The sequence below is a fragment of the Platichthys flesus genome, chromosome 2, assembly GCF_949316205.1.
Source record: "Platichthys flesus chromosome 2, fPlaFle2.1, whole genome shotgun sequence".
NCBI classification, from domain to species: Eukaryota; Metazoa; Chordata; class Actinopteri; order Pleuronectiformes; family Pleuronectidae; genus Platichthys; species Platichthys flesus.
The window spans coordinates 555,450-577,298 of record NC_084946.1 but is presented as its reverse complement, the minus strand read 5'-3'; the positions used below and the strand labels follow the sequence as shown (position 1 = coordinate 577,298).

Sequence of the window (21,849 nt, the reverse complement as noted above, 5' to 3'; positions counted from 1 at the left end):
TTTTTACCCATCTGGTGCAGGACACACAGAGCAGTGAGCGACCATGTACGGCGCTCGGGGGAGCAGATGTTGGGGGAGTGAGGTGCCTTGCTCATGGGCACTAGAGAGGGTAGGGAGACTCTTGGATTTTTGGACAGATCAATCCAGGTTCGACTTTTGTTGTCTCTCCATGGAGTCGAACCAAAGACGAACCAGAGACCTTCTCTGCCCATAGTCCAAGTTTCTGCCACTCGACCACCGCCTCTCCTCATGCATCATCAAACTAGTAATCTACACATCACTCCATGCGTTGCTCCCTTAACTACAGATGGCCTGCGAATGTCATGGAGTTTTACAGTGAATTAGACAGTTTAGGTATGATTTTAATCTCCACACATCAGTGTTGTAAACAGTTCTCAAATTAATTATAGAATTATGTTTTCACACTGAGAGAAGTGGAAAGACTTGATTTGGACTGTTATCAATAGGTCTGTGGGAGATTATCACCTTGAATAGTACTGATGAGGTAGAAAGACATTTTATGTATTTGTACAATGTTGTATTTCTTTCAGCACTTTTATCAGAAGGGACTTAAAATATGTACATTTCACCATGAGGATATAAACCAAGACCACAGTACAACAGTTCTATCTGAAATCTGTTGTGCTTTATACACAACACAAAACATTCTTTAACAGTGCGTTTTTTCTCTTCATAGATGAAGAACTGCAGCACCTGATGTCCTCAGCAGCAACATGGTGGAGATCTGATTTGATACACTTTAGATAAGAACCCAGTGTTTTATATTTCTGCTTTGCCATAAGAGACAGAACATGGTCATCACAGCTGTGTCCTTCAGGCTCGTCTGTCCCTAATAAAATGATAGGAAACATGAAAGTGATCGTCATTATTGTAGAGGAAGAGTTACATATGAACAAAGTGTGTAATCTTATTTTCTGTGGATATTCAACTGTGTATTTGAATATGCTTTTGGATTAAAACGTGCACTACCATGACAATGAATGTTTTTAATGGAGCTATTTCACATTAAAAGTATTGCATTATAATTTAATACATTATGTATTATGTGCAATACTTTGATTGTTTTTAAGTAATGAAATCAGGTCTGTACCTGGAGTCAGTGTTCAGTCTGGTTGGATTCAAGTTGTGTGTCAAGTTGGACCTTCTAGAGGAACATGAAACCAATACACAGATATGTAAAGTCATACATGGGCCAGGTTAAGTAATTAACAGACTTGTAAATGGTAAAAATAAAATATTAGTTCAAAGTTAATCAGAGCATAATCATTTCAGATTAGGAAATAGGTAGTGCATATAAGCCCACAACTCTGTATGACACTGTCTGTTCAAGTAAAGTTACAAGGCTATGACTTACTCATATTTAACAAAAGAATTCAGTGAAGTCTGTCTGAGATTAACGATTTAAATACTGAAGGTGGGAGACACGGTTATTTTTCACTGTAACACGTGACAGGACATCAACACCGTGACTCTGAATAAAGAGCCTTAAAAGACGTAGTGCTCCTTTGAACAGCTGCTCTTACAATGTGTAGCAAGTGCTAAATCTCCATTAGTATAATAGTAACAAAAATCACCCTTTACATAATTGAACATATATTTTCCATGTGAACCCCTTTAACACAGTTCAATTCAGGAGCAAAATATAATTTATACAGTATTTATTAGAGCTAGTATTAGTAAACAGATCAAACAAATGCAGTACAACACATCACACATCCACAGTGTCTCTTTTGCTTATCATCACAGTCAGTCAGAAGTGTCCGTTTAACTTACGTAGCAGTTGAGAGATGCTTCGTTGGAGCTAGCAGGAGCTAGCTCATAGCCAGTGCTGCTGTTGAGAGCGGCAGAGTTCACACAGGAAAAGACACGACGGACGGGGGAAAAAAGCTTTGAGTGCGTCCCACACTCTAACCTGCTGAGCTAACAACGTCCACAGTGACTCCGCCGCCGTCCTCTCATCCAGACTCGCCAACCGTTCTCCGGTTCTTCGTGATACACAGCTCCGCAGCTTGTGACGACGTAACTTTGTTCAGAGTCTCATGAGGCGTTCACTTGCAGCTGTGTTAAATGCAGCTTCGTTTGTCATGGCGAGTTGAAGAAGTCTGCTGCAAAGCTATGAATAATCCGCATGATGAAAACTCACAGCAATGTTATGCCTACATTATCAATATATTGAGACCCATGTGACACAGTTTGACATGGTTTAGCAAAGTGAATGAGGAGAAATACATCCAAGTGTGAGACGTAACAAACCGAAAGCGGTCTCATGCTGCGTTCAGGGTAACTCTGTTAAAATGGGTTTCATTGGTCATGGTGAGCTGATGAACTTTGATGCCACGCCATTAACAATCTGCATGATGAAAAGTCACAATAATGTTATGCCTACATTATCAATATCTTGAGACCAATTTGACACAGTTTGACATGGTTTAGTAAAGTGGCTGGAGGGAAATACATCAAAGAGTAAGATGACCAAAACAAGACATTTCCTGATGCCACCAGGGGGCGCTTTCCTTTTAAGTCATTATTTCTAGGTAGATGTCTTCCACTCGCGACTCTTGTCTTATATGTGTAGTTTGGAGTCGATTGGACAAAATATGTCTAAGTTACAGAAGCTCGCTTATATTGGCGTTTAGTCGAACTTTGAGACCTCACCACGGTCACACGGTATGATGAAAAGTTTAAATTCTGATAACTTTAGATCTTCATCTTGTTTTGTAGAGTCTCATCTAATTTTTAAGTTGATCTGATGAAAGCTGTCTGAGTAGTACATAAAAACATAACACGTACCAAAACAAGACATTTCGCATTACCACCAGGGGGCGCTGTGATTGTAAGTCACAATTTCTGCACCCATGTCTTCTGGTGGCGACTCTTGTCGAATGTGTCTAGTTTGGACTCAATTGGACAAAATATGTCTGAAATATGGAAGCTTGTGTTTTGATGGCGTTTCATCAAACTTTAATGCCACACCACGGTCAGACGGTTTTGCTAAAACGTAATCCTTCAATAACTTTAGATCTCCAATTTGTTGTGATGACGATCGTCTAAATTTGAAGTTGATCTGATGAAAGCTGTACGACAAGTACATCAAAGAAAAAATATGGAATATGACCAAAATGGCCACTAAAGTCAAACTGGCGGGCTTCCTGTTGCGTTATTCATAATGCACTGATGGACTTTTTTGTGCATCTAGTCATGATACACAATAATCTTTGTTTTTTTTGAGGATCGGTGAATGCTAAATGAGGGGCTTTTCCGTAGGTGGCGCTCTTGAGCCATTTTGCCACGCCCTTTTCAAAATACTCCAGAATACGTAATTTTACGCCGCCTTCGAATTTACTGCAAACTCCTACAACTTTTTGAGCACATTAAAGCCCTCAAAAAGCCAATTCATTTAAGCTAAGAAAAATAATAATAATAATAATAACTAGGGCTACGTTGTAGCACTAACGGGCCCGAGCACAGGCAATTTCAAGTCTGTTGCGGTCGGGGAAGAGAGAACGTTCGATGACCAAGCGCTCGTCTCCACATTGCCTGCGTTTGCCCTGTGCGGCAAGGAAGATCGCTCCACTTCTTCTGGCCAGCCTCTGGTGCTGAACTAGAGGTAAGTAACCTTGAAACTATCCAACACAACATATTGCTTTATCTATCATCATATGCTTACATGCCTCAAGTTTTTTGTAATATGTAATTGTTATAAAAGTTACCGTTTATTTATCACGTCTAATGAACAGATTGAAGCAAGATAACTCGACAGTCTTGTTTTGGTTGTGACATTATTTTTTTTAATGAGTTACTATCAATACGCTACACGTGTACGTTTCATGTGATAGTAACTGTTTCACCAATATTCTGATACAGGATGGTATATCCGCCATTACTATTTTCACATCGTTTATTTAGTCTGTCATGGAGTTGTAGAGTGAATTAGACAGTAGTGATAACATTATAATGTCCACACATCAGTGTTGTAAACACTTCTCCAATTAATTATATAATTATGTTTTCACACTGAGGGAAGTGGAGAGACTTGATGTGGACTATTATCAACAGCTCTGTGGGAGATCATCACCTTGAATATTACAGATGAGGTAGAAAGACATTTTATCTATGTGTACAATGTTGTATTTCTTTGTCACGTTTTATCAAAAGCGATTTAAAGTATGTGCATTTAACCATTAGGATACAAACCCAGACCCTAGTACATCGGTTCTAGCTGAAATAAGTAGTGCTTCATAAACAACACAAAACATTCATAACAGTACGCTTCTGCTCCTCATTAATGCAGCTCCTGATGTCCCCAGCAGCAACATGGTGGAGATCTGCAGCTTCATGCTGGTCAACTGGAAGACAACTGATTAAGATTAAAAGATTAAGATTAAAATCCATGTATTCATCCAAAACACATGCACAGACATGCAAAGGCACACTCATGCAGGTAGGGACATTTAATCGCTGCTTTTTACCCATCTGGTGCAGGACACACAGAGCAGTGAGCGACCATGTACGGCACTCGGGGGAGCAGATGTTGGGGGAGTGAGGTGCCTTGCTCATGGGCACTAGAGAGGGTAGGGAGACTCTTGGATTTTTGGACAGATCAATCCAGGTGCGACTTTTGTTGTCTCTCCATGGAGTCGAACCAAAGACGAACCAGAGACCTTCTCTGCCCATAGTCCAAGTTTCTGCCACTCGACCACCGCCTCTCCTCATGCATCATCAAACTAGTAATCTACACATCACTCCATGCGTTGCTCCCTTAACTACAGATGGCCTGCGAATGTCATGGAGTTTTACAGTGAATTAGACAGTTTAGGTATGATTTTAATCTCCACACATCAGTGTTGTAAACAGTTCTCAAATTAATTATAGAATTATGTTTTCACACTGAGAGAAGTGGAAAGACTTGATTTGGACTGTTATCAATAGGTCTGTGGGAGATTATCACCTTGAATAGTACTGATGAGGTAGAAAGACATTTTATGTATTTGTACAATGTTGTATTTCTTTCAGCACTTTTATCAGAAGGGACTTAAAATATGTACATTTCACCATGAGGATATAAACCAAGACCACAGTACAACAGTTCTATCTGAAATCTGTTGTGCTTTATACACAACACAAAACATTCTTTAACAGTGCGTTTTTTCTCTTCATAGATGAAGAACTGCAGCACCTGATGTCCTCAGCAGCAACATGGTGGAGATCTGATTTGATACACTTTAGATAAGAACCCAGTGTTTTATATTTCTGCTTTGCCATAAGAGACAGAACATGGTCATCACAGCTGTGTCCTTCAGGCTCGTCTGTCCCTAATAAAATGATAGGAAACATGAAAGTGATCGTCATTATTGTAGAGGAAGAGTTACATATGAACAAAGTGTGTAATCTTATTTTCTGTGGATATTCAACTGTGTATTTGAATATGCTTTTGGATTAAAACGTGCACTACCATGACAATGAATGTTTTTAATGGAGCTATTTCACATTAAAAGTATTGCATTATAATTTAATACATTATGTATTATGTGCAATACTTTGATTGTTTTTAAGTAATGAAATCAGGTCTGTACCTGGAGTCAGTGTTCAGTCTGGTTGGATTCAAGTTGTGTGTCAAGTTGGACCTTCTAGAGGAACATGAAACCAATACACAGATATGTAAAGTCATACATGGGCCAGGTTAAGTAATTAACAGACTTTTAAATGGTAAAAATAAAATATTAGTTCAAAGTTAATCAGAGCATAATCATTTCAGATTAGGAAATAGGTAGTGCATATAAACCCACAACTCTGTATGACACTGTCTGTTCTAGTAAAGTTACAAGGCTATGACTTACTCATATTTAACAAAAGAATTCAGTGAAGTCTGTCTGAGATTAACGATTTAAATACTGAAGGTGGGAGACACGGTTATTTTTCACTGTAACACGTGACAGGACATCAACACCGTGACTCTGAATAAAGAGCCTTAAAAGACGTAGTGCTCCTTTGAACAGCTGCTCTTACAATGTGTAGCAAGTGCTAAATCTCCATTAGTATAATAGTAACAAAAATCACCCTTTACATAATTGAACATATATTTTCCATGTGAACCCCTTTAACACAGTTCAATTCAGGAGCAAAATATAATTTATACAGTATTTATTAGAGCTAGTATTAGTAAACAGATCAAACAAATGCAGTACAACACATCACACATCCACAGTGTCTCTTTTGCTTATCATCACAGTCAGTCAGAAGTGTCCGTTTAACTTACGTAGCAGTTGAGAGATGCTTCGTTGGAGGTAGCAGGAGCTAGCTCATAGCCAGTGCTGCTGTTGAGAGCGGCAGAGTTCACACAGGAAAAGACACGACGGACGGGGGAAAAAAGCTTTGAGTCCCACACTCTAACCTGCTGAGCGAACAACGTCCACAGTGACTCCGCCGCCGTCCTCTCATCCAGACTCGCCAACCGTTCTCCGGTTCTTCGTGATACACAGCTCCGCAGCTTGTGACGACGTAACTCATGAGGCGTTCACTTGCAGCTGTGTTAAATGCAGCTTCGTTTGTCATGGCGAGTTGAAGAAGTCTGCTGCAAAGCTATGAATAATCCGCATGATGAAAACTCACAGCAATGTTATGCCTACATTATCAATATATTGAGACCCATGTGACACAGTTTGACATGGTTTAGCAAAGTGAATGAGGAGAAATACATCCAAGTGTGAGACGTAACAAACCGAAAGCGGTCTCATGCTGCGTTCAGGGTAACTCTGTTAAAATGGGTTTCATAGGTCATGATGAGCTGATGAACTTTGATGCCACGCCATTAACAATCTGCATGATGAAAAGTCACAATAATGTTATGCCTACATTATCAATATCTTGAGACCAATTTGACACAGTTTGACATGGTTTAGTAAAGTGGCTGGAGGGAAATACATCAAAGAGTAAGATGACCAAAACAAGACATTTCCTGATGCCACCAGGGGGCGCTTTCCTTTTAAGTCATGATTTCTAGGTAGATGTCTTCCGGTCGCGACTCTTGTCTTATATGTGTAGTTTGGAGTCGATTGGACAAAATATGTCTAAGTTACAGAAGCTCGCTTATATTGGCGTTTAGTCGAACTTTGAGACCTCACCACGGTCACACGGTATGATGAAAAGTTTAAATTCTGATAACTTTAGATCTTCATCTTGTTTTGTAGAGTCACATCTAATTTTTAAGTTGATCTGATGAAAGCTGTCTGAGTAGTACATAAAAACATAACACGTACCAAAATAAGACATTTCGCGTTACCACCAGGGGGCGCTGTGATTGTAAGTCACAATTTCTGCACCCATGTCTTCTGGTGGCGACTCTTGTCGAATGTGTCTAGTTTGGACTCAATTGGACAAAATATGTCTGAAATATGGAAGCTTGTGTTTTGATGGCGTTTCATCAAACTTTAACGCCACACCACGGTCAGACGGTTTTGCTAAAACGTAATCCTTCAATAACTTTAGATCTCCAATTTGTTGTGATGACGATCGTCTAAATTTGAAGTTGATCTGATGAAAGCTGTACGACAAGTACATCAAAGAAAAAATATGGAATATGACCAAAATGGCCACTAAAGTCAAACTGGCGGGCTTCCTGTTGCGTTATTCATAATGCACTGATGGACTTTTTTGTGCATCTAGTCATGATACACAATAATCTTTGTTTTTTTTGAGGATCGGTGAATGCTAAATGAGGGGCTTTTCCGTAGGTGGCGCTCTTGAGCCATTTTGCCACGCCCTTTTCAAAATACTCCAGAATACGTAATTTTACGCCGCCTTCGAATTTACTGCAAACTCCTACAACTTTTTGAGCACATTAAAGCCCTCAAAAAGCCAATTCATTTAAGCTAAGAAAAATAATAATAATAATAATAATAATCATTTCAATTTCAATAGGGCCTCCCACCGATTTCGGTGCTCGGGCCCTAATAATAATCATTTCAATTTCAATAGGGCCTCCCACCGATTTCGGTGCTCGGGCCCTAATAACTAGGGCTACGTTGTAGCACTAACGGGCCCGAGCACAGGCAATTTCAAGTCTGTTGCGGTCGGGGAAGAGAGAACGTTCGATGACCAAGCGCTCGTCTCAGCGTTGCATGCATTTGCGCACTGCTGCGATATAAACGCTTCACTTCCTGTAGCCAGCAGGTGGCGCTATGATTTTAAGTCATGGTGTCTTTGTTGATGTCATCAGGTCGCGCTTCTTGTCTTACATGTGTAGTTTGAACTCGATTGGACCAAATATGTCCAAGATACAGAAGCTTGTGTTTTGATGGCGTTTAGTCACATTTTGACGCCTCGCCACGGTCACACGGTGTGGCGAAAAATTGATCTTTCAATAACTTTAGATCTCCATCTTGTTGTGATGACACTCGTCTAAATTTTCAGTTGATCTGATGAAAGCTCTCCAAGAAGTACTTGAAAATAAAAAACATGGAATATGGTCCAAATAGAAAATGGCGGGGTTCCTGTTGCGTTTTTCAAATTGCTCCGAGCGCGTTTTTTGTGCATCTGGTGATGATACACAACTGTCTTCAATTTCGTGAGGATCAGTGAATTCTAAATGAGGTGTTTCTCCATAAATGAGGGGAAGCTCCGTTGGTGGCGCTGTTGAGCCATTTTGCCACGCCCATTCTTTAAAACCATCTGAATATCTTCAAGGGAGGGGGGCTGATGATACACACATGTAGTTTGAGGGAGATGGACCCATGAACACGGAAGTTAAAGCGTTTTCGTGTGTCATGGCGAGCTGATGTGACGCCCCGCCACAGTCAGACAGTGTGACGAAAAGTTGTTTCTTTGATAACTTTAGATCTCCATCTTGTTGTGATGACGCTCGTCTAAATTTTCAGTTGATGTGATGAAAGCTGTACGAGAAGTATATCAAAGTAAACGATTATGGAATATGACCAAAATGGCCACGAAATCGAAAATGGCGTGCTTCCTGTTGCGTTTTTCATATTGCTCCGGCGCGTTTTTTGTGCATCTGGTGATGATACACAACTGTCTTCAATTTCGTGCGGATCAGTGAATGCTAAATGAGGTGTTTCTCCGTAAATGAGGGAAAGCACCGTTGGTGGCGCTGTTGAGCCATTTTGCCACACCCATTTCCAAATACCCCAGATTACGTAAATTTTCACGAGGCCCATAATCTGCCCTATAGATGTTGAATGCATTCTGTAGTGAGAACACATTCAAGCACATGTCCTACACCTCCATGAGAGGGGGGAGGGGTGAGAAGGGGGAGGGATGAGAGGGGTGAAAGGGGGTGGGGTAAGATGGGGGCGGGTTGATCTGAGGAGGTCTGTTTTAGACAGAGTAAAAAGGTGCTGTTTTAAATTATCCTTGGGGTATTTTTACCAAAATATTTTACAGACATTTCATTAAGACCCCAAGGAACCATATCAACTGTGTTGAAATGGAAATAATATGTCCCCTTTAAAGCGAATATGTCCCCTTTAAGCGGTTTCGTGTGTCATGGTGAGCTGATTTGACGCCCCGCCACAGTCAGACGGTGTGTCGAAAAGTTGTTTCTTTGATAACTTTAGATCTCCATCTTGTTGTGATGCCACCCGTCTAAATTTTAAATTGATGTGATGAAAGCTCTCCGACAAATAAATCAAAGCGCACGATGTACAAAAACAAGACATTTCCTGATGCCACCAGGGGGCGCTTTCCTTTTAAGTCATGATTTCTAGGTAGACGTCTTCCGGTCGCGACTCTTGTCTTATATGTGTAGTTTGGAGTCGATTGGACAAAATATGTCTAAGTTACAGAAGCTTGCTTATATTGGCGTTTAGTCGAACTTTGAGACCTCACCACCGTCACACGGTGTGATGAAAAGTTTAAATATTGATAACTTTAGATCTTCATCTTGTTTTGTAGAGTCTCATCTAATTTTTAAGTTGATCTGATGAAAGCTCTCCGAGTAGTACATAAAAACATAACACGTCTTAAAAACAAGACATTTCCTGTTGCCCCCAGGGGGCGCTGTGATTGTAAGTCACAATTTCTGCACCGATGTCTTCTGGTCGCGATTCTTGTCGTATGTGTCTAGTTTGGACTCAATTGGACAAAATATGTCTGAAATATGGAAGCTTGTGTTTTGATGGCGTTTCATCAAACTTTAACGCCACACCACGGTCAGACGGTTTTGCTAAAACGTAATCCTTCAATAACTTTAGATCTCCAATTTGTTGTGATGACGATCGTCTAAATTTGAAGTTGATCTGATGAAAGCTGTACGACAAGTACATCAAAGAAAAAATATGGAATATGACCGAAATGGCCACTAAAGTCAAACTGGCGGGCTTCCTGCTGCGTTATTCATAATGCACTGATGGACTTTTTTGTGCATCTTGTCATGAGACACAATAGTCTATGTTTTTTTTGAGGATCGGTGAATGCTAAATGAGGGGCTTTTCCGTAGGTGGCGCTCTTGAGCCATTTTGCCACGCCCTTTTCAAAATACTTCAGAAAACGTAAACTTGCGCACATTTGTAATTTACTGTACACTTTAGAAACTTTTTGAGCACGTTAAAGCCCTCAAAAAGCCAATTCACTGAGCGAAGAAAAATAATAATAACTAGGGCTACGTTGTAGCACTAACGGGCCCGAGCACAGGCAATTTCAAGTCTGTTGCGGTCGGGGAAGAGAGAACGTTCGATGACCAAGCGCTCGTCTCAGCGTTGCATGCATTTGCGCACTGCTGCGATATAAACGCTTCACTTCCTGTAGCCAGCAGGTGGCGCTATGATTTTAAGTCATGGTGTCTTTGTTGATGTCATCAGGTCGCGCTTCTTGTCTTACATGTGTAGTTTGAACTCGATTGGACCAAATATGTCCAAGATACAGAAGCTTGTGTTTTGATGGCGTTTAGTCACATTTTGACGCCTCGCCACGGTCACACGGTGTGGCGAAAAATTGATCTTTCAATAACTTTAGATCTCCATCTTGTTGTGATGACACTCGTCTAAATTTTCAGTTGATCTGATGAAAGCTCTCCAAGAAGTACTTGAAAATAAAAAACATGGAATATGGTCCAAATAGAAAATGGCGGGGTTCCTGTTGCGTTTTTCAAATTGCTCCTAGCGCGTTTTTTGTGCATCTGGTGATGATACACAACTGTCTTCAATTTCGTGAGGATCAGTGAATTCTAAATGAGGTGTTTCTCCATAAATGAGGGGAAGCTCCGTTGGTTGCGCTGTTGAGCCATTTTGCCACGCCCATTCTTTAAAACCATCTGAATATCTTCAAGGGAGGGGGGCTGATGATACACACATGTAGTTTGAGGGAGATGGACCCATGAACACGGAAGTTAAAGCGTTTTCGTGTGTCATGGCGAGCTGATGTGACGCCCCGCCACAGTCAGACAGTGTGACGAAAAGTTGTTTCTTTGATAACTTTAGATCTCCATCTTGTTGTGATGACGCTCGTCTAAATTTTCAGTTGATGTGATGAAAGCTGTACGAGAAGTATATCAAAGTAAAAGATTATGGAATATGACCAAAATGGCCACGAAATTGAAAATGGCGTGCTTCCTGTTGCGTTTTTCATATTGCTCCGGCGCGTTTTTTGTGCATCTGGTGATGATACACAACTGTCTTCAATTTCGTGCGGATCAGTGAATGCTAAATGAGGTGTTTCTCCGTAAATGAGGGAAAGCACCGTTGGTGGCGCTGTTGAGCCATTTTGCCACACCCATTTCCAAATACCCCAGATTACGTAAATTTTCACGAGGCCCATAATCTGCCCTATAGATGTTGAATGCATTCTGTAGTGAGAACACATTCAAGCACATGTCCTACACCTCCATGAGAGGGGGGAGGGGTGAGAAGGGGGAGGGATGAGAGGGGTGAAAGGGGGTGGGGTAAGATGGGGGCAGGTTGATCTGAGGAGGTCTGTTTTAGACAGAGTAAAAAGGTGCTGTTTTAAATTATCCTTGGGGTATTTTTACCAAAATATTTTACAGACATTTCATTAAGACCCCAAGGAACCATATCAACTGTGTTGAAATGGAAATAATATGTCCCCTTTAAAGCGAATATGTCCCCTTTAAGCGGTTTCGTGTGTCATGGTGAGCTGATTTGACGCCCCGCCACAGTCAGACGGTGTGTCGAAAAGTTGTTTCTTTGATAACTTTAGATCTCCATCTTGTTGTGATGCCACCCGTCTAAATTTTAAATTGATGTGATGAAAGCTCTCCGACAAATAAATCAAAGCGCACGATGTACAAAAACAAGACATTTCCTGATGCCACCAGGGGGCGCTTTCCTTTTAAGTCATGATTTCTAGGTAGATGTCTTCCGGTCGCGACTCTTGTCTTATATGTGTAGTTTGGAGTCGATTGGACAAAATATGTCTAAGTTACAGAAGCTTGCTTATATTGGCGTTTAGTCGAACTTTGAGACCTCACCACGGTCACACGGTGTGATGAAAAGTTTAAATATTGATAACTTTAGATCTTCATCTTGTTTTGTAGAGTCTCATCTAATTTTTAAGTTGATCTGATGAAAGCTCTCCGAGTAGTACATAAAAACATAACACGTCTTAAAAACAAGATATTTCCTGTTGCCCCCAGGGGGCGCTGTGATTGTAAGTCACAATTTCTGCACCGATGTCTTCTGGTCGCGATTCTTGTCGTATGTGTCTAGTTTGGACTCAATTGGACAAAATATGTCTGAAATATGGAAGCTTGTGTTTTGATGGCGTTTCATCAAACTTTAACGCCACACCACGGTCAGACGGTTTTGCTAAAACGTAATCCTTCAATAACTTTAGATCTCCAATTTGTTGTGATGACGATCGTCTAAATTTGAAGTTGATCTGATGAAAGCTGTACGACAAGTACATCAAAGAAAAAATATGGAATATGACCGAAATGGCCACTAAAGTCAAACTGGCGGGCTTCCTGCTGCGTTATTCATAATGCACTGATGGACTTTTTTGTGCATCTTGTCATGAGACACAATAGTCTATGTTTTTTTTGAGGATCGGTGAATGCTAAATGAGGGGCTTTTCCGTAGGTGGCGCTCTTGAGCCATTTTGCCACGCCCTTTTCAAAATACTTCAGAAAACGTAAACTTGCGCACATTTGTAATTTACTGTACACTTTAGAAACTTTTTGAGCACGTTAAAGCCCTCAAAAAGCCAATTCACTGAGCGAAGAAAAATAATAATAACTAGGGCTACGTTGTAGCACTAACGGGCCCGAGCACAGGCAATTTTCAAGTCTGTTGCGGTCGGGGAAGAGAGAACGTTCGATGACCAAGCGCTCGTCTCCACATTGCCTGCGTTTGCCCTGTGCGGCAAGGAAGATCGCTCCACTTCTTCTGGCCAGCCGCTGGTGCTGAACTAGAGGTAAGTAACCTTGAAACTATCCAACATAACATATTGCTTTATCTATCATCATATGCTTACATGCCTCAAGTTTTTTGTAATATGTAATTGTTATAAAAGTTACCGTTTATTTATCACGTCTAATGAACAGATTGAAGCAAGATAACTCCACAGTCTTGTTTTGGTTGTGACATTATTTTTTTTAATGAGTTACTATCAATACGCTACACGTGTACGTTTCATGTGATAGTAACTGTTTCACCAATATTCTGATACAGGATGGTATATCCGCCATTACTATTTTCACATCGTTTATTTAGTCTGTCATGGAGTTGTAGAGTGAATTAGACAGTAGTGATAACATTATAATGTCCACACATCAGTGTTGTAAACACTTCTCCAATTAATTATATAATTATGTTTTCACACTGAGGGAAGTGGAGAGACTTGATGTGGACTGTTATCAACAGCTCTGTGGGAGATCATCACCTTGAATATTACAGATGAGGTAGAAAGACATTTTATCTATGTGTACAATGTTGTATTTCTTTGTCACGTTTTATCAAAAGCGATTTAAAGTATGTGCATTTAACCATTAGGATACAAACCCAGACCCTAGTACATCGGTTCTAGCTGAAATAAGTAGTGCTTCATAAACAACACAAAACATTCATAACAGTACGCTTCTGCTCCTCATTAATGCAGCTCCTGATGTCCCCAGCAGCAACATGGTGGAGATCTGCAGCTTCATGCTGGTCAACTGGAAGACAACTGATTAAGATTAAAAGATTAAGATTAAAATCCATGTATTCATCCAAAACACATGCACAGACATGCAAAGGCACACTCATGCAGGTAGGGACATTTAATCGCTGCTTTTTACCCATCTGGTGCAGGACACACAGAGCAGTGAGCGACCATGTACGGCACTCGGGGGAGCAGATGTTGGGGGAGTGAGGTGCCTTGCTCATGGGCACTAGAGAGGGTAGGGAGACTCTTGGATTTTTGGACAGATCAATCCAGGTGCGACTTTTGTTGTCTCTCCATGGAGTCGAACCAAAGACGAACCAGAGACCTTCTCTGCCCATAGTCCAAGTTTCTGCCACTCGACCACCGCCTCTCCTCATGCATCATCAAACTAGTAATCTACACATCACTCCATGCGTTGCTCCCTTAACTACAGATGGCCTGCGAATGTCATGGAGTTTTACAGTGAATTAGACAGTTTAGGTATGATTTTAATCTCCACACATCAGTGTTGTAAACAGTTCTCAAATTAATTATAGAATTATGTTTTCACACTGAGAGAAGTGGAAAGACTTGATTTGGACTGTTATCAATAGGTCTGTGGGAGATTATCACCTTGAATAGTACTGATGAGGTAGAAAGACATTTTATGTATTTGTACAATGTTGTATTTCTTTCAGCACTTTTATCAGAAGGGACTTAAAATATGTACATTTCACCATGAGGATATAAACCAAGACCACAGTACAACAGTTCTATCTGAAATCTGTTGTGCTTTATACACAACACAAAACATTCTTTAACAGTGCGTTTTTTCTCTTCATAGATGAAGAACTGCAGCACCTGATGTCCTCAGCAGCAACATGGTGGAGATCTGATTTGATACACTTTAGATAAGAACCCAGTGTTTTATATTTCTGCTTTGCCATAAGAGACAGAACATGGTCATCACAGCTGTGTCCTTCAGGCTCGTCTGTCCCTAATAAAATGATAGGAAACATGAAAGTGATCGTCATTATTGTAGAGGAAGAGTTACATATGAACAAAGTGTGTAATCTTATTTTCTGTGGATATTCAACTGTGTATTTGAATATGCTTTTGGATTAAAACGTGCACTACCATGACAATGAATGTTTTTAATGGAGCTATTTCACATTAAAAGTATTGCATTATAATTTAATACATTATGTATTATGTGCAATACTTTGATTGTTTTTAAGTAATGAAATCAGGTCTGTACCTGGAGTCAGTGTTCAGTCTGGTTGGATTCAAGTTGTGTGTCAAGTTGGACCTTCTAGAGGAACATGAAACCAATACACAGATATGTAAAGTCATACATGGGCCAGGTTAAGTAATTAACAGACTTTTAAATGGTAAAAATAAAATATTAGTTCAAAGTTAATCAGAGCATAATCATTTCAGATTAGGAAATAGGTAGTGCATATAAACCCACAACTCTGTATGACACTGTCTGTTCTAGTAAAGTTACAAGGCTATGACTTACTCATATTTAACAAAAGAATTCAGTGAAGTCTGTCTGAGATTAACGATTTAAATACTGAAGGTGGGAGACACGGTTATTTTTCACTGTAACACGTGACAGGACATCAACACCGTGACTCTGAATAAAGAGCCTTAAAAGACGTAGTGCTCCTTTGAACAGCTGCTCTTACAATGTGTAGCAAGTGCTAAATCTCCATTAGTATAATAGTAACAAAAATCACCCTTTACATAATTGAACATATATTTTCCATGTGAACCCCTTTAACACAGTTCAATTCAGGAGCAAAATATAATTTATACAGTATTTATTAGAGCTAGTATTAGTAAACAGATCAAACAAATGCAGTACAACACATCACACATCCACAGTGTCTCTTTTGCTTATCATCACAGTCAGTCAGAAGTGTCCGTTTAACTTACGTAGCAGTTGAGAGATGCTTCGTTGGAGGTAGCAGGAGCTAGCTCATAGCCAGTGCTGCTGTTGAGAGCGGCAGAGTTCACACAGGAAAAGACACGACGGACGGGGGAAAAAAGCTTTGAGTCCCACACTCTAACCTGCTGAGCGAACAACGTCCACAGTGACTCCGCCGCCGTCCTCTCATCCAGACTCGCCAACCGTTCTCCGGTTCTTCGTGATACACAGCTCCGCAGCTTGTGACGACGTAACTCATGAGGCGTTCACTTGCAGCTGTGTTAAATGCAGCTTCGTTTGTCATGGCGAGTTGAAGAAGTCTGCTGCAAAGCTATGAATAATCCGCATGATGAAAACTCACAGCAATGTTATGCCTACATTATCAATATATTGAGACCCATGTGACACAGTTTGACATGGTTTAGCAAAGTGAATGAGGAGAAATACATCCAAGTGTGAGACGTAACAAACCGAAAGCGGTCTCATGCTGCGTTCAGGGTAACTCTGTTAAAATGGGTTTCATAGGTCATGATGAGCTGATGAACTTTGATGCCACGCCATTAACAATCTGCATGATGAAAAGTCACAATAATGTTATGCCTACATTATCAATATCTTGAGACCAATTTGACACAGTTTGACATGGTTTAGTAAAGTGGCTGGAGGGAAATACATCAAAGAGTAAGATGACCAAAACAAGACATTTCCTGATGCCACCAGGGGGCGCTTTCCTTTTAAGTCATGATTTCTAGGTAGATGTCTTCCGGTCGCGACTCTTGTCTTATATGTGTAGTTTGGAGTCGATTGGACAAAATATGTCTAAGTTACAGAAGCTCGCTTATATTGGCGTTTAGTCGAACTTTGAGACCTCACCACGGTCACACGGTATGATGAAAAGTTTAAATTCTGATAACTTTAGATCTTCATCTTGTTTTGTAGAGTCTCATCTAATTTTTAAGTTGATCTGATGAAAGCTGTCTGAGTAGTACATAAAAACATAACACGTACCAAAATAAGACATTTCGCGTTACCACCAGGGGGCGCTGTGATTGTAAGTCACAATTTCTGCACCCATGTCTTCTGGTGGCGACTCTTGTCGAATGTGTCTAGTTTGGACTCAATTGGACAAAATATGTCTGAAATATGGAAGCTTGTGTTTTGATGGCGTTTCATCAAACTTTAACGCCACACCACGGTCAGACGGTTTTGCTAAAACGTAATCCTTCAATAACTTTAGATCTCCAATTTGTTGTGATGACGATCGTCTAAATTTGAAGTTGATCTGATGAAAGCTGTACGACAAGTACATCAAAGAAAAAATATGGAATATGACCAAAATGGCCACTAAAGTCAAACTGGCGGGCTTCCTGTTGCGTTATTCATAATGCACTGATGGACTTTTTTGTGCATCTAGTCATGATACACAATAATCTTTGTTTTTTTTGAGGATCGGTGAATGCTAAATGAGGGGCTTTTCCGTAGGTGGCGCTCTTGAGCCATTTTGCCACGCCCTTTTCAAAATACTCCAGAATACGTAATTTTACGCCGCCTTCGAATTTACTGCAAACTCCTACAACTTTTTGAGCACATTAAAGCCCTCAAAAAGCCAATTCATTTAAGCTAAGAAAAATAATAATAATAATAATAATAATAATCATTTCAATTTCAATAGGGCCTCCCACCGATTTCGGTGCTCGGGCCCTAACTAGGGCTACGTTGTAGCACTAACGGGCCCGAGCACAGGCAATTTCAAGTCTGTTGCGGTCGGGGAAGAGAGAACGTTCGATGACCAAGCGCTCGTCTCCACATTGCCTGCGTTTGCCCTGTGCGGCAAGGAAGATCGCTCCACTTCTTCTGGCCAGCCGCTGGTGCTGAACTAGAGGTAAGTAACCTTGAAACTATCCAACATAACCTATTGCTTTATCTATCATCATATGCTTACATGCCTCAAGTTTTTTGTAATATGTAATTGTTATAAAAGTTACCGTTTATTTATCACGTCTAATGAACAGATTGAAGCAAGATAACTCGACAGTAATGGCGGATATACCATCCTGATACAGGATGGTATATCCGCCATTACTATTTTCACATCGTTTATTTAGTCTGTCATGGAGTTGTAGAGTGAATTAGACAGTAGTGATAACATTATAATGTCCACACATCAGTGTTGTAAACACTTCTCCAATTAATTATATAATTATGTTTTCACACTGAGGGAAGTGGAGAGACTTGATGTGGACTGTTATCAACAGCTCTGTGGGAGATCATCACCTTGAATATTACAGATGAGGTAGAAAGACATTTTATCTATGTGTACAATGTTGTATTTCTTTGTCACGTTTTATCAAAAGCGATTTAAAGTATGTGCATTTAACCATTAGGATACAAACCCAGACCCTAGTACATCGGTTCTAGCTGAAATAAGTAGTGCTTCATAAACAACACAAAACATTCATAACAGTACGCTTCTGCTCCTCATTAATGCAGCTCCTGATGTCCCCAGCAGCAACATGGTGGAGATCTGCAGCTTCATGCTGGTCAACTGGAAGACTACGGAAGCGTATTGCATTCACTAAAAAAAAAAAAAAAAAGCTCTGGGTAAAAAAAAAAAAAAGTTAGGAAAACAGGATTTTTCCTGTTTTTCGAACTTTTTTTTTTTTTCCTGTTTTTCCGAGATAAATTCCTGTTTTTCGACCTTTTTTTTTCTGTTTTTCCGAGATAAAATCCTGTTTTTCGAACTTTTGTTTTTCGATCAACAGAGCTGCTGATCCGCAAGCTGCCCTTCCAGCGCTGCCCTTGTATTAGTGCCATGACGTACAGCATCGCTTAAAACTCTCAGACTATCCTTCTGTATAAATAACAACTACAAAAGTTTAAAGATTACATTTTCATGTTATCATCTTAAATTTGTTCATATTTGTTGATGCAAAAAAAATGTTCATAGATTCTGCATTTTCCTACATTTGTACAGAACCAGCAATGGCTACATCCTCAAATACACCCCAACCACAAGATGAAGGTCTGAGGAAATTTCTTCAGAGTCGGGGTATTCCTGAGGAGAATATTCAGAAAATGCTGCAGGATCGTGTAAGTCTCAGAACAGGGAGAGGATAATTTCAGCACAGAAATAAACAATAACAATAGTTTATAGTTATACTTCAGGTGTATTTTTAAGCCAGTCTCTTACACTTAAGTTAACGATGTTTGTCTTGATATGTTGTTTTGTTTTAATTACAGATTGATACCTCAGTAGTTGAAGAAATTGATGATGACGCTTTGGCTGCCTACATTCCAGCATATGGTGATAGAATTGCTACAAGGCGGTTCTGTATGGAAAAAAAGACAACAGGTGGAGTTGATTCAAAAAGACTGTCCATGTTTGAAAAACTAAAAAGAAAAATGTACACAAAAAGCAACAAAGACAGGCATCAAGATTCTGAGGAAGAGCATTCTAACATGCATCTAAGAAATAACAGAAGGGCCTCAAAGATGACAAGAAAAATAGAGATAGGCTGGATAAATGATAAGAGACAGGTGAGAAAACGCAATGGTGGAGGAACCAGACTTCTTGATATTTCCAAGACAGCCACAAAGAAAGACATTCTGTCACATGCTAAGGGGCTATTTTTCCCAAATGAGAAATCGATACATGGAATGTGGGAAGAGTTTAGTCATGATATTGTCGACTTTCAGGAAGCAAACCTTGAAGACAGTATTAGTGTTAGAGAACTCTATGAGGCACAGAAATTTGGGGTGTTAAGATTTTACCTTTTCACAGAGCATCTGACCAATAGAGAAGACATCACAGAAATGGGAGAGGGAGCTGATAAACAGACCGACGCAGACAAACAACAAAAAAAGACAGCAGAGAATGTTGAGCAGCTGACACAGAAAACACCAGACAGTAAACAGCAATCACACACTGTGGAAGAAGATGGGCAAAGTACCAACAAAATGTCAGCGTTAGTCTCTACTGCATCTGAGATTATCGATCTTACATCTTTGTACAATACATCGGAAGTCATTTTTGGCACTATGCAAGGTGACGCATTTTTAGGTGTTTTCGATGATACAGTCCCATTTGAGCCTATCCTCCCAGTAGAAGACGCACAAATAAACACTGACACATTCACCTCAACTCCTATTCATTCTGAAACAGTTCCTGCTGCCTCACGAAGTCCTTCTTTTGAACTTTTGCATGTGACTGTGAAACTTCACAGAGTAAATCTCTTAGAAGAACTGATTACTCAATTCAAGGATGAAAACATGATTAGCTACTCTGTGAAATACAGCTTCATTGATGAAGTTGGTGCAGATGTGGATGGTGTGTCCAGGGACGTATATGCTGCATTCTGGACAGAATTTTTAGACTGTGGAGCAGAGGGTGCAGATATGAGGGTTCCATCGCTGTCCCCAAAATGGCAAGAAGAAGAATGGAGATCTCTTGGTAGAATAATGGTCAAGGGATTGGAGGACCATGGATATTTCCCTTTTCGGCTCGCTCAAGCCTTTACAGCAGCAGTCACATTTGGTGAACATTCGGTCTCACCTGATTTACTGTTTGACTCCCTGATGTTGTATCTTAGTCAGTCTGAGCGTGATCTCTTGTCCACTGCTTTGCAAGAGGCTCTAGTTGGTGATGATGAAGATGAGTTCCTTGATCTTATGGATCGCATGGGAGTAAGAACAGTACCAACACAAGAAAACTTGAAGGCTGTGCTTCTTCAAGTGGCCCACAAGCAAATAATCCAGCAACCCAAATATGCACTAGATAACATTGCAGCAGTCGCAGGGCCAACTCTCAGGAAGTTTTTCCCCAGTGTGCTTGAAATCCATAAGATGTATGATGATCTTAGACCAACAACGCGAAAGGTGTTAAAGCTGATCACAGCCTCTCCAAATACAGCATCAGAGAACCAAAGTTTGCGGTTTTTACATCAGTACATTAGGGGATTGGATGAAATAGGCCTCCGGAAAATATTAAGATTTATGACTGGGTCTGATGTCATCTGCGTTAAGAAAATTGAAGTCATATTCACCTCGTTGGAAGGGCTGGCACAGCGGCCAATTGCACATACTTGTGGCCCAACTTTAGAGCTGCCGTCAACTTACAACAGCTATCCTGAGCTTCGCTCTGAAATAGAGTCTATACTGTCCAGTAACTCCTTCACAATGGACATTGCATAGGAGTGCCTCTATCACTCACTCACATGTACACACTTTTCCCTTTCTTGTTAAATTTTTGTACGGTTGTAGCCTTATTGGAGCCGACAGTCAAGATCCAAACAGTGTGATTGTGAGACAGAGTTAATGTGGGGAAGATGTGGTAATTAGTTCAGGAGCTGTATTATGAGCTCGGGGGGGGGGGGCTTTTTCTATTTTATCGAAACAGTCATCCCCTCACTTAAACTGTTTGTAACAAATGGTTTATGAACAGTATGTTCATGCACTTGAAGGACTATTACACCAAAAAACAAATGTGCACATAGTTTGCAAAATAGTTTACTGCTTTGCGTACTTTTTTCAGCTAAATATACAGCTCAGTACAGTTTTGTAGACAATGTGAAAGTGTTTAAGTGATACAAAAGACATCATCCTCTAAACCTTTCTGATGTTGTTAACAGGAAGTATTTTGTGCATTCTGTTGTGTTAAGGTGTCCAAGGTTTTACACTGAAGTAGAGTTGAAATATTTTGGATGTGTTGTTTTTGAAAAATGTTGATGTTTATAATGCCTGAACAGGCTGGGCTTTTCCATGTCACTAATTTCGAATTTCTTGAATTATTTTGAAAAGCTTTTCATTTA

General features: G+C 40.2%; 2 protein-coding genes across 2 annotated transcripts in view; both read left to right on the top strand.

Annotated features, from left to right (window-relative positions):
• The window catches only part of LOC133974203 (serine/threonine-protein kinase PDIK1L-like), a 146,054-nt gene that overhangs the window by 38,367 nt on the left and 85,838 nt on the right, over positions 1-21,849 (top strand).
• On the top strand, positions 18,911-21,232 carry LOC133972215 (uncharacterized). The gene is made up of 3 exons (XM_062409533.1): positions 18,911-19,132; positions 19,283-19,394; positions 19,824-21,232. Exons 1-3 carry the CDS (start codon positions 18,980-18,982, stop codon positions 21,230-21,232), a joined length of 1,674 nt encoding a protein of 557 aa, XP_062265517.1. The 5' UTR covers positions 18,911-18,979.

Excerpts from the sequence above, each read along its gene's own strand:
- LOC133972215 (XM_062409533.1), top strand. The coding sequence starts at position 18,980 with ATGTTCATAGATTCTGCATTTTCCTACATTTGTACAGAACCAGCAATG. Across the intron at positions 19,133-19,282 it reads AGAAAATGCTGCAGGATCGT|ATTGATACCTCAGTAGTTGA; the intron begins GTAAGTCTCAGA and ends TTTTAATTACAG. Across the intron at positions 19,395-19,823 it reads TATGGAAAAAAAGACAACAG|AGCATCTGACCAATAGAGAA; the intron begins GTGGAGTTGATT and ends ACCTTTTCACAG.